Genomic DNA, 12929 nt, shown 5'->3' on the forward strand with positions numbered 1-12929 from the left:
CACACACACACAAATAAATAAATAAAATCCAGTACTACAGTGATTATCACTATGTCATATCTCAGGAGCCATCATAGACAATTGCAAAACAAATTCTAAATTTTTACCAATATTTCTAGAAAAATTGTATTTTGGAGTTCCTTTCTACACTATGAGAAATTTAAGTTCTTTATGGAATTCCAAACAAAGCTCTTGGTTATTGCAAATGTATTCCGTCACTCCACTGCTGTTGCTGAGAAGAATAGAGTAGTTATCTTTCGACTGAAAGTGCTGCATCTGACTGACTTTCAAAATGGTTATCTTTTCTCTTTGTAAATAAGAAAAAATATTACTTATGTAAATATCTCAATAATAGGACTACAGAATTCTTTTTGAACTCCAAATTTAACAGGCTCATTAGGATGATTAAAATGGAATTGCTTACAGAAACTTAGGAAAGGGGAAATTGTAAGATATTGTGTCATAATTTTTGTTAGTAGCCACAATGATGGGTCCAGTACTTAGGTCAGTGTCTGGTGTTAAGTGACTTTGAATCACAGAAGGTAAATGCTGGAATAGCTCTCAATTTGATGCACTTCCCCCACACACTCCCACACACACAATGATACTAGGAATTGAACAAAGGACCTTAACGGTCAGCTACATTCTGCCTCCTACCTCTCCTTTTATTTTCTTTTGAGACAGGATTTTGCTAGTTTCCTAAATTGCCTATGTTGAGCTTGAATTTGCAGTACTTCTGCCTCAGCCTTCCGGAGCACTAGGATTACAGGCCTGTGCCAGCACCAGTGCTTTTTCTTTAAAATTTATAAATGCTCCTTTAATGGAAAAGGATGCCTGGTTACTCTAAAACTGGCAAGAGTAACTATAATATAATAGCATTTTTTGTGTGTATTGATTTATTCTTGAGTCATTTTTTTAATGTTTTATTTATTTATTTATTGGACACAGAGTCTCACAATGCAGTTGAGACTAATAGTGATCCTCCTGTCTCAACCTCCCCAGCACCTGGGTTACAGGTGTGCACCACCACGCCTGGTTCCATGCCAAGGTTCCAGGGCCAGCATGGCACACAGTACCAGGGATCAAACTCAGGTCTTTGCACTTGCCAGGCAGGCACTTAGACCACCAAGCTATCTCCTCAACCCCCTTAGAGTCATTTTTATTTCCAGAAAGAAATAGTGATTTTCCCTTTCCAATAGTAAATAGGAAACTCTCTTTTCATCTAGTTTATTTAACAAAAGATATAAACAATTTCCAGTAAACAACAGTAGGAAACTACATATGTGGAAAAATTATAAAATGTTAATAACTAATGTTTTGCAAATTGCCTAATAGTGCTTTGATGTTCTGCCTCAAGGAACAGCACAGAAGTCCCGGATAAGAGTCAGTCCCAGGGAGAACTGAAGGGTGTGGTCTGGGGGATGAGGAAAATCACTTTTTACTTTACTCTTCCTACAAGGGCATAGAGTGACAAAATCAGACGTGATTTTTTAAGTAGCTATTTAATTGAATCAGGAATGCTTTAGCAGCACTTTGCTTTAAATGTACTTTCTTTAAAAAAATGTTTCTTGTTCTAGAGAAAAATTGTGCCTTGTTTAAAGTTTTTCACATGCCTGACAACTATGTTGTCTTGAAACCAGTATATTCAGCTATTTCTTTAATATTTCATTCCATACAAGTAATTGAAGAAGTTACTTGTAGCTTCTGATATACTGTCCTTTAGATTTGTTTCTGTCATCTCATAAACCATTTCTTTTATTTATTTATTTTTTGGCAGAACTGGGGATTGAACTGAGGCCCTTGTGCTTGTCAGGCAAGCACTTATTCTACTGAGCCATCTCCCCGGCCCCTCATAAACAGTTTCTCTTGGTTGAAGGAAATAAATATCTAAGCAAATACAGCTATATGTTTTTGCCCATATCTATGCTAAGTACATGCTACAGAATGAAAGCTCACTTCCTATTTCATCTTCTACAGATGAAACTTGGGTATAAACACATGTGCAGTTGAAAAGCAGTCTGTGCTGAGCATTTGCTTATTCTAATAATTACCTTAGATTAGCTAAATGCATATGACCTTCACCTGAATGAAACTGTAAGAATACTTGTATATCTGTTTCTCTATGTAGGTATAGCCCTCTAACACTTTTGCTTCTGAAAACAGTATTTTTTTTTTCAAATTTTGGGATCAAACCCAGCCCTCATGCGTACTGAGCAGGACTGCACCACTGAGCTAGTAGAGTATGTCTAAAGATTTATTAATTATTTAAATCACTGTCCAGCTTAAAACATCGTGTTGTATATTGTTGTTTTTTGCTTTTTGGTGCTGGGAATTAAACCTAGGGTGTTATGCTTGCCAGGCAGGTGCTGTACCACTGGCTACTTCCCCAGCCCTACTGTTGTTTACTATGTTTAGGTCAAAGGCTTGCTACCAAGATTGAAGGAAAAAGTTGATCTTCTGGTATTTAATCCTCCCTATGTAGTGACTCCATCTGAAGAGGTAAGGCATACAGTAAAACTATTACTACTATCAGCTATTTTGTTTCTAAAATAAAATTAACTTCATCAGATGACATCAATCAGTTACTGCTAACACAAACTGCTCTGATTTGATTCTGATTGTCAGTATTCAGATACTATTGGTACACACAGGAAAGGAACCTAAAACTAACAGAAATATACACTGTGATTCATGTGTCCTTGACATCCTCATCCAAATCAGGCTATAATATTTAAATTCATGTATTCATATGTCTGCACATATCTGTTTACCTATTTATTTAACCTTCATCATGAATAGCAAATTTATAACACAAAATACTCCTTTCTTTTAATCAGCTTCAAGTTCACCTAGGAATTTGTTTTGAAAGTCTCAGGTTTCCTTCTTGCATAAGTATTACCAGAAAGTGGAAGATGACATCAACTCTCATTTTAGTTTTGGAAAATAAATCACAGAAATATGTGACTTTTTAAATCTTGATGGTGGGGCTGGAGAGATAGCTCAGAGGCATAAAAACCTACCTAGCAAGCACAAGGACCCAAGTTCAGTCCCCAGCCTACATGCCATGTGGTCTTGGCCCCGGATGTGGGTGCCCACCATGCAGCCCTGGAACCGGGCATGGTGGCTTATGCTTGTAATCTTAGCTCTCAGGAGGTTGAGCCAGGAGGATCTCTGAGAGTTTGAGACCAGGCTAGAGGCTACAAAAGTGAGCAAAAGGCCAGCCCAAACTGAACTGCATAGTGAGACCCTGTCTCAAGACATAAATAAGTAAATTTTGATGGTACAAATGTAAGCCATATTAGCCTTTTCCCAGGAAAGGTCAAGGCAGGCAAAGTTTAATAGTGAAAAAGGTGAGCTTTCTGCTAATTATTGTGCTGATTTAGTTCTCTGATGATTATTTTCTTGCAGTGGTGATAATCATTACACTCACTCTATGCCATTTGACTGTTGTTATTCCTAGTGCAATTAGGCAACAAAAAGGCTGTTGCTATATTGATATGTGAACTTGAGTAAGAAGGAAAGAAAGTATTGGACAAGGTGAATAGCAAGGTGCTGCCATAAAACAATACCACTGACAGGATAATTTATAAAGAGATGTATTTCTCATAGTTCTGGAGATAAGTCCAACACCGAAATGCCCACATGTGGTGAGGGCCTGCTTGCTGTGTTATAATGTGGTAAAGTCTGTCACATACCAAGAATGAGAGAACATTCATAAACTCAGATCTCACTCTTCTGCTTCTGGTAAGCCCCACATCCCATCATGGCACTCCACTCTTATAACTATACCTAGCCCTGTTTTCTTCCCCAATAACCACTGCAGAATAACATTTATATATGAGTTTCGGGAGTGAATTTCTCACATAAGAACTTCAGAGACAGAGATTTCAATCATAGCATGAAAAAAAAGATAACTTAAAACTCTTTAGGAAAGCACTATGAGAATATTGAGTGACAAAAATATTGTAATCTGATAATCTCAATCATTGAGACCTAACTTAAAGATCAAAAGAATAAAAGGTGAAATTTATAAAAATGCTGGGGCCTGGGAGATGGCTCAGTGGAATAAGCGCTTCCCTGGCAAGGGCAAGGGCCTGAGTTCAATCCCTGGTTCCGCCAAAAAAAAAAAAAAAAAAAAATGCTTATAACTTTACTTCTGATGGAAAATAATGTGAACCTGTATATATATAACAGAAGAGAGACAAACAATGGACAGTGGGGAAAATAAAGAATCAAGTTATATCATGTACAGGTAGAAAGTTCCTGTGATGAATGTGATCATATATAAACCTAAAGTGTACAATAAACTTAACAAAAGTAAGTCATGGTCTATCAGATTTGCAAATTGGGATGAAGAGGCAGGGGAAGGCACTTGGTGGTCTCAATGAGCACCCTTTCCTCTCATGTTTTCAGCACTAAGATATAAGCACTTTCTGGGCCTCACACACAGGAGGGACACACAAGTCACTCAGCATAGGCAGCACCTCTGGGTTTTCAGCCCCATGGGAACTATTACTAGCATGATGGGCTGAGCACTCGCTAAAAAGCAGATTAAAAAAACAACAGAAAAATGGTGTCCTGGAGCTTAAAAATAGATTTCATAAAGCGTTAGGAAATAAATTAGAAGAGCATGTGATCACTGTTAAGACTAAAATCAGTGGTTTGGAAACCAAATGAAACAAGTGTTTACGCAGAGCACGAAGGTAAACTAGAGGAAATCACAAAGGTGAAAGATAAGGGATTAGATCCAGGAGACGTAATGAGTAACAGGAACTTGTACTTACAAAAAGTTGTGGCTGTATTTGCTGTGCAGCTGGAGATATGAAATGAGGTGCTACTGCTTTAGGTGTGTGCAAAGAATCACGAGTGGACACAGTAGTTGACGAAGTAGTGGGCACACAAGGCCACCAAAGAAGATTGTACCATTTTGAAGGGCATGTGACCTTCCTAGAGGAAGCACATAAGCCTGCCTGAGCATCTCTGGGGAGGCCAGTGCCCGATGGTGTTTCTCCAGGGCTATGTCTAGTGTAAGCAAGTAAGCATGGCCAAGCATCCCTAGAGAACCATATCACAAAGGAGCCCTAATCCATGTTCAGCAAGAGGGACAAGACAAGCCTGGCAAAGGCAAGCCGCAGAGAGTCAGTTTTGTTGAATCATCCAGAGAATGGGTTCCTCCAAAGTAAGGGAAAACAAAGGAAAAGGAAGCCTGGTCAGTCCCAGAAGAGAGAATTTGACCCAAGATGAAAACAGTACCAGGAAAAGGAAGTCCTAGAACAAAAGTTTTCATTAAAAAATTAAGAAGTTGCTAAGTTTCTTAGTATGACTAGCATTGTTGGAAAATGGGTCGGTAATATAGCTCAGTGGCACAGTGCCAGCCTGGCAAGTGCAAGGTCCTGAGTTCAATTTCCGGTTCAAAAAAGAAAAAAAAGTTATAATTAGTGAAGTGCATGATAGACGTAGGACTAAAATTAGATTCAAAGAAAATCAGACACAGTGAATGCCAACAAGTTAAATAAAATATGATACTTTCCACTATAAAGTTTTATACAGCCATTAAAAGAATCAATTAGAATTATACTGGAGAAAATGAGATTTCCATTTGATACCTTATGAGAAAAGCAAGATGCAGATAGAAAATATGAAGAAAAAGAAATTTTAATGGTTAAAAAAAAGGTATGCATATAGAAGATGGGCAATACACATAATCAAAACATGCAGCTTTTATAAAAGCTGTATAAAAACATTTTCCTTTGTAAATTAATGTATGTGTATGATTATAGACATAAGAGAAAATATTAGCCATGTTTAAAAGCCAAAGGCATGATTATGTATAAAAAACTAAAATATGGAAAAATGCATAGAACAAAATAGAAAATATTTATGTTGAAGTTAAGTAATTTTTGACTGATTTCTTCAAAATACGCTTTAAAAAAAAAAGAAATTGTATATAAGTTAAATTGCATTATTTTAACCAATATGAGTATATTTCCGTAAGCATAGTTATATTGAAATAAAGTTGTAAAAAAGCAAAAAAAAAAAAAAATACGCTTTAATTTTGATTATAATATATAATGGTATTTATGTATTTTGTGTATGGATTTTTTTCTAATACAAGTTTCTAGTTCTTTTAGTATAGAATTATTCATGTCTCTCAATATGAAGTATTAAGTCCTTAGTGTACACAGTTTGCAAAGCTTTATATTTTCTAACAGTTAATAAAAATGTTTTTTATAACTTTTCTAATTGTACAGATTGAACTATTAGTTTTCTAATTATACAGATAAAGGAAAAAACTAATCCACAAAGATAATTATTAATTTGCTGAAGATCCCAGAAACTAAGAAATTTTGATACTTCAACCTTACTCCCAGCAGTAAAATACTCTGGTGATATGCTCTGTCAACAAGATAATCTGTGATCTCAGTGAGACTTGAGTCAAAAAGAAACTCTTTGTAATTGATCACAGGTAGGAAGTTACGGAATAGAAGCAGCTTGGGCTGGTGGCAGAAATGGTCGAGAAGTCATGGACAGATTCTTTCCACTAGCCTCAGATCTACTTTCTCCAAGAGGATTATTCTATTTAGTTACCATAAAAGAAAACAACCCAGGTAATACAGACCAACTTATTGTTTAACCATTTACTTTGCTGAAAATACAAGTAAATAATGTAGAACACTATGGTTGATAAAGTAATGGATATTCATGAACTTAACTGACAATACAGAAATGCATGTTGAAAAAGAAGACACGTTTTAAGAGGAAACTTGTTTAGGTTTCAGAAGTATTGTCTTCAGCCAAGCTTCAGCCAGCCTCCAGAAGCTGAGGCAGGAGGATTAAAACAAGTTCAAGACCACTCTGGTCTACATAGTGAGTTAAAGGCCAGCCTGAACTACATACATAGTAAGACCCTGTTACAAAAATACAAAAAATTAAAAATTATTGTCTTCATTTTTGGAGTGAGTAGTTTTTCCACTCATACACTAATATTCAAACACAAACTACAGTTTCTTCTAACCCTTCACCCTCAACATTGTAAATTTTTTTCTCTATGCTTACACCCTTGAAAACTCTGACACATACTCTTTAGTTCATCTGAAATTTTATTACATTAGTGCTCTTATTATACAGATGTTTGTATCTTGGTTTTCAGATTACTTTATAACTTGACCACGTGGTTTCTCTTTCTGTATACCTCGAGTTTGATTTTTTTTCTATCAGCCCCCTAGATCACACAATCATGATTACTACTTTTCTTCTTCCTTTCTCTTTCCTTCTTTCCTTTTTAACTGCATTTTCTTGGTTTGTTATTTTTCGTTTTATGTATAAAAAGGTTTGCTTTTGTTAACACACCCAAAAGAAATCAGCTGCCTCTTTCTCATTGGCTCTCACTGGACAGTGTTGCCATTCATTTGCCCATACCTTTCTTGGCTTTTTCACCTAGAGGGAAGGGTATGGGAAAAGATTAGGCCAGACAACTAGCACATTTATCACTGGCAGTTGTAACAATTGCCATTAATGTTATTGTTTGCCCCAAAGTAGGCTACTTCAAACTCAGCCACTTGGTCTGATTATAATCTTCAGTCCTCAGGAACATCTTAAAAGTACAGTATTGCCTCTGTCTAGAGTTCATACTACTTTGTTTTTATTTTTCTACTTTTTTTTTGTGGCCAGCTCAGCCTGCCCCCTAGGGTGGGGCTGGTGTGGCATGTGGTGCTAGGAGATCAAACCTCGGTCCCTACGCTTGGCCTAAGCTTGCCTAAGCAGATGCTTTAGACCGCTGAGCTATCTCTCCAGCCCCTGGAGTTCTTTACTTTAATAGACATTTACTTGACTTACATTATTTCATCAGACTAATATAATTTACAAATTGTGCTTATAGACTTAGTAAAATATTTAGTGATCTTACACATCACCTAATGATGTCATTAATCTTTTTAAAAAATTATTTAGAAGAAATTTTGAAAACACTGAAGGCAAAAGGTCTACATGGGACCACTGCACTTTGCAGACAAGCAGGTCAAGAAGTCCTGTCAGTCCTCAAGTTCACCAAGTGCTGATACACCAAGAGATAGTGCCAAGTGTGCCAATAACTCTGGAAACTGAATGCATTCGGTGTATTTTGAAACTGAAGTCATTTCTCTGAAGAAATTTCATCAGAAATGTATTGTCAAGAAAGAAGTAGGAAGTTGGTGCATCCCTCTCATCAGAAAATCAGGCCTACAGAAATGTTTGTACACATGCAAGTAAAGACGTGCGGTATATTCATAATTTTAATTTTATATATGAAGTTACATATGAAAAGATACTCTGGGGCGGGGGAAATGGCTCAGTAGAGTAAGTGCTTCCCTGGCAAGCACAAGGGCCTGAGTTCAATCCCCCGTTCCATCAAAAAAAAAATAATAATAATAAACAAGAGCAGTAGTTCTAATAGCAAAACGAGAATGAATCTAATGTGTCAGGAAGCCAGTTAGTGAAGATAAATTACAGTTTCACTAAATAGCCATTAAACACAAGTAGTGTATTAATACTGAAGCAGAAGAGATCTGTAACATACCATTGGTAGAAAAGAACAGATGTTCTATGCTGTATATATATTTTTTAAAAAACAATAGAGACCATGTGTTTATATATGTATAAAATTCTGAAAAGGTAATAAGAATGAAGAACTTTTGTGGTAGCATTTGTATTTATACAATGATAGTTGGAGAAAGACTGTCATTGGATTACCAAGCCAAGTGGTTCCAGTTGCAGCTGGTGTAACAGATGTGGTTTCATTAAATTAGCACATCTCTTGGTGCCTGTTATAACCTGGCAAATGGCTTTTTCTCCATACCAGCTCATAAAGGCCCAGCAATGTGCCTTCACTTCATACCTCCAGTATTATCTGCTCTCCAGACCTAGGTCAAAATATAGTTGGAGGGATCTTGATCACTTTCTCAACTTAATGTTGAGAAAGCCTATAACAAGGTAGGAAACCTGATTAAATACAAGGGCCTTCTACCTCAGTAAAATTAGTGGAGCACATTAAGACATCCTTTCCAAGGTAAAAATAAACACCTAAAAAGGTTTTAAAAGTATTAACTGCTCCTACAACAAAGAAGGCACCTAATAGACTCTTTGGGCTTTTAAGAGGCAACAAGGGGGCCGGGGAGATAGCTCAGTAGGATAAGCGCTTGACCAGCAAACGCAAGGATCTGAGTTCAATCCCCAGTTCTGCCAAAAAAAAAAAAAAAAATTAAGTTCTAGGGGGCTGGTGGGATTGCTCAGTGGTCTAAAGCACCTACTTAGAACAAGCTTAGCAAAGTACAGGGACCGCGGTTCAATCCCCCAGCACCATATGCCAGCCAGCCCCGCCCCCCAGTGGCCTGAGCTGGCCACACACACACACACACAAATAAAAAAGGGGCCAGGGAGATGGCTTAGTAGGATAAGCGCTTGACTGACAAACGCAAGGATCTGAGTTCAATCCCCAGTTCCGCCAAAATAAATAAATAAAAAATAATAAAATTAAAAAAAAAAAAGAGGCAACAAGTATATATTTGGTGTGTCACTCTAGCCCTCTTAGCAAGTGTCCCAAAAGGTTGCTAATTTTGTATGCAGGGCCCAGAATAAAAGGAATGTTTGAACTGGTGTGTGCCTGCTGCTCAGCCACGTACAGTGTGTGATCAGCAGATTCAGTGATGCTTGAGTGTCAGAGGCAGCAGGCTGTTATAGCCCTCAGCATCCTCTGAGGGGTGAGTTGCCGTTGCAGGCTTTGTGGATTTTGAAGCCGACCCTGCTAATGTCACTACTCATTTGGAGAGAGCTCTTGGCTTTCTACTGGGCCTTAGTTAATTCTCAATGCTTAGCTATGAGTCACCAGTTTATCACATGATCTGAGCCATCTACCATGAACTGGATATTATCTGATCCACCAAACACAGTTGGTGTGCACAGAAATTCTCCATCAACAAAAACAAAAAAGAAAAAAAAAATGCTCATCAAATGGAAACATAAGGGCCAGCCAGATAGCTCAGTGGATTAAAATGCCTGCTTAGGCAGACACAGGGGCCAGGGGTTTGATCCCTGGGCCTGCCATGCTGGCTCCTGTCCCCAGAGCGCACTGAGAGGGCAATTGAGACTGGACATGGTGGTGCACACCAGTAATCCCGGTGCTTGGGAGCTGAAAACAGGATCACTACGAGTCTGATCTATGTAGTGAGACCCTGTAGACCCTGTACTACATACATTTTTTTTAAAAAGGAAATCATTATGGTTGGGCCTAAGTGAGCCCTGAAGGCAAAAGTTACATAAAGAAGTGACCTCTGATGAGGCAGGGAGAATTCTGGGAAGGACGGGAGGGAAAAGGAAAAAAGAAGGATTAAGATGCAATATGTATACGTACCAGCTCCTCTCATTGAATGTACTTATTATGTATGACAAGTGTACTAATAAAAACAAGTTTGAAATCATGAAAAAAATATTATGAGACTTTCAAATTCTCAGGGATACATTTTCAACTTCCCTTAACAGCAGTGCATGGCACATGGTAAATAATTATAAAACACTGGTTACAGGGACTGGTGAGATGGCTCAGTGGTCTAAAGCACCTACTTAGAACAAGCTTAACAAAGCACAGGGACCACGGTTCAATCTCCCAGCACCACATGCCAGTCAGCCCGCCCCCTGGGCTGAGCTGGCCACACAGACACACACACAAATAAATAAAATATTAAAAAAAAATTTTTAAAAAAATAAAACATTGGTTACATTAGTGCTTTGTAGTAAATTCTTTGCTTTTGTTATGTTTAAGAACTCTTCTCTTTGTCCTCAAATGTCTCCTTTTGTCCTCAGTCACTTTCCCACATTCTCCCTAGCTGACCTGCACTGGTTCAAAGGACCACTATCAGATGATCTCTTCACAAGCTCCCTGGACAGTCCCTGCATGGCATGGGGTGTCAGAACCCAGAAGCTTTGAGGGTCTTGGTCCAGTATTTTTGTGCTGTTTCCATTTGTACTAGGTTACCCAGACCCTCCAGCCTCTATAGGTCCTTTCTGTATCTCCGATAATATCAGGCACTGCTTTGCTCCTGCAAACTGAGTCAGAATGCTTTAAATCAGGTTTAACTACACTGAACTGCCATCCTTATTTTGCTTTGTGTTACTTTGTATACATACATGTGTGGTTCTTCCATACTCCCTTATATTACTTACATTATGTTTATAGTACAGCATATAAGTATCATTAACTTTACATCATAATAATTAAAATTGTAGGATATCAAGGGGGAAAGTGAATACTCAAGGACTTTACCTGTCCTGGAAAAGGAGTTACTGTGTTTTCAGTTCTAGATAGGATAGTTGTCGTGTTAAATGAAATTATGATACTATTTCCTTTACTGAAAAATACGGTTTATTGGACATTAAGCATGGTTTAAGAATATGTGTATTAATGACAGATTGGCATGGGGTGGACCTGTAATGGTTAATTTTGTATGTCAGTTTCAATACAAGGTGCCAATTAGCTGTTTAAATATTGTTTCTGCATATGTAAGGGCGTTAATGAGTGAATTAGATCTCTGATACCTATTGGAACACTTATGGATTGGATCTGAACTATCCCTCCCAAAACCTGTGTGTTGTTCTCATTAAAATGGATAAAAAATATACAGGATGAATAAATAAAAAATAAATAAAAAAGATCTGAATAACTACTATGAAGACAACAATATGCACTGTATTATTATAACTGTCCTACTGACCTGTTTTGAATCTGTTTCAGAGCTATTTTCTTTTTTCTCATTAAAATGGATAAAAAATACATAGGATGAATGAATATAAATATAAAAATAAAAAAAATTAAGAGAAAAAAAAAAACCTATGTGTTGAAGGTCAATAACTGATGGTGCTATAAATTCCAAAAGCGGGGACCTAGCTGGAGAAAGTGGGTCATGCAGACATGCTCTTGAAGGAGACCTTGGGACCCTGCCCCCCCGCCACTAGCAACTATGAGATAAGCAGATTTGTCTGCCATCTGCAGCCCACTCTGACATTCTGCCTCACCACAGGCCCAAAGGCAGTGGAGCCTACAAAGGATGGGCTGAAACCTCCAAAATAATGAGCCAAAATAAATCCTTTTAAGTTGTTTATCTCAGGTATTTTGCCACGGCAATGCAAAGCTAACACAAACATAACTGACAGAAAGTTTTTAAATTTATGGGTAATTAAAAAATTTTAAATCAATAAAAAATAAAATCTTAACGAAACTCCAAGATTTGAGGCTTATTTGTAGTACTTTTCTGTGTTGTTTTGTTCATATTTTAAAACTAGAATGAGATAGCAGTTGACAAATTCTGTTTCTATTTTTGCTTATATGAAACTACTGAAAACTTTTCATGTAAACAAGTAGATGAAAGAAGAGTTCCATAATGATGCAGCTTGTTCCTCTGTGTCACTGTATTCATTAAAATTTGTGAGTAATAATCGCAATAGTAAAATAAATTTTAATGATTTATTGGCTGACAGACTGATTAGACTTTGAGTGCAAGCAAAGAACTGAAAACCAGTTGAGTTGCCAAAAAAAAAATTGTTAGACATTACTAATGTCTATTAATTGTTAGACATTATTCCCTTTCTCAATATAAGTGTGATCAAAATAGAACGTTTAAATTTCTTAAAATTATATTACAATAAAAGACACTATTATTCCCCCTCAATATACATTCCTTTCATTCTTGCAACTTTCTGAAGCAATTCTAGGAGTTGTTTTTTCTGAGTGTATAATTGTGCTATTGTGACTTCTTTGATGTCCTGAATGGGTTCAAAATACTTACCTTTTATGGTCATGTTGACTTTAGGGAAGAGTCAGGAGTCACATGGTGCCAGGTCCAGTGAGTAATGCTTTTACAAGCCCGCCTTCCTGTTGGATGGCGCTCAGCAGTGTACTTTTT

At 37.2% G+C, this 12929-nt stretch overlaps 1 protein-coding gene across 1 annotated transcript in view; it reads left to right on the top strand.

Moving 5' to 3' along the window:
* Nucleotides 1-9132, top strand: part of N6amt1 (N-6 adenine-specific DNA methyltransferase 1) — a 13834-nt gene extending 4702 nt beyond the window's left edge. The window contains exons 4-6 of the mRNA XM_004646325.2: nt 2416-2499; nt 6467-6608; nt 7951-9132. Coding sequence (XP_004646382.1) covers nt 2416-2499; nt 6467-6608; nt 7951-8057 — 333 coding nt within the window. The 3' untranslated portion in view covers nt 8058-9132. The remainder of the gene's footprint in view (nt 1-2415; nt 2500-6466; nt 6609-7950) is intronic.
* The last annotated feature ends 3797 nt before the right edge of the window (nt 9133-12929 follow it).

Source organism: Octodon degus, unplaced genomic scaffold (assembly GCF_000260255.1).
Source record: "Octodon degus isolate 3935 unplaced genomic scaffold, OctDeg1.0 scaffold00264, whole genome shotgun sequence".
Lineage (NCBI taxonomy): Eukaryota > Metazoa > Chordata > Mammalia > Rodentia > Octodontidae > Octodon > Octodon degus.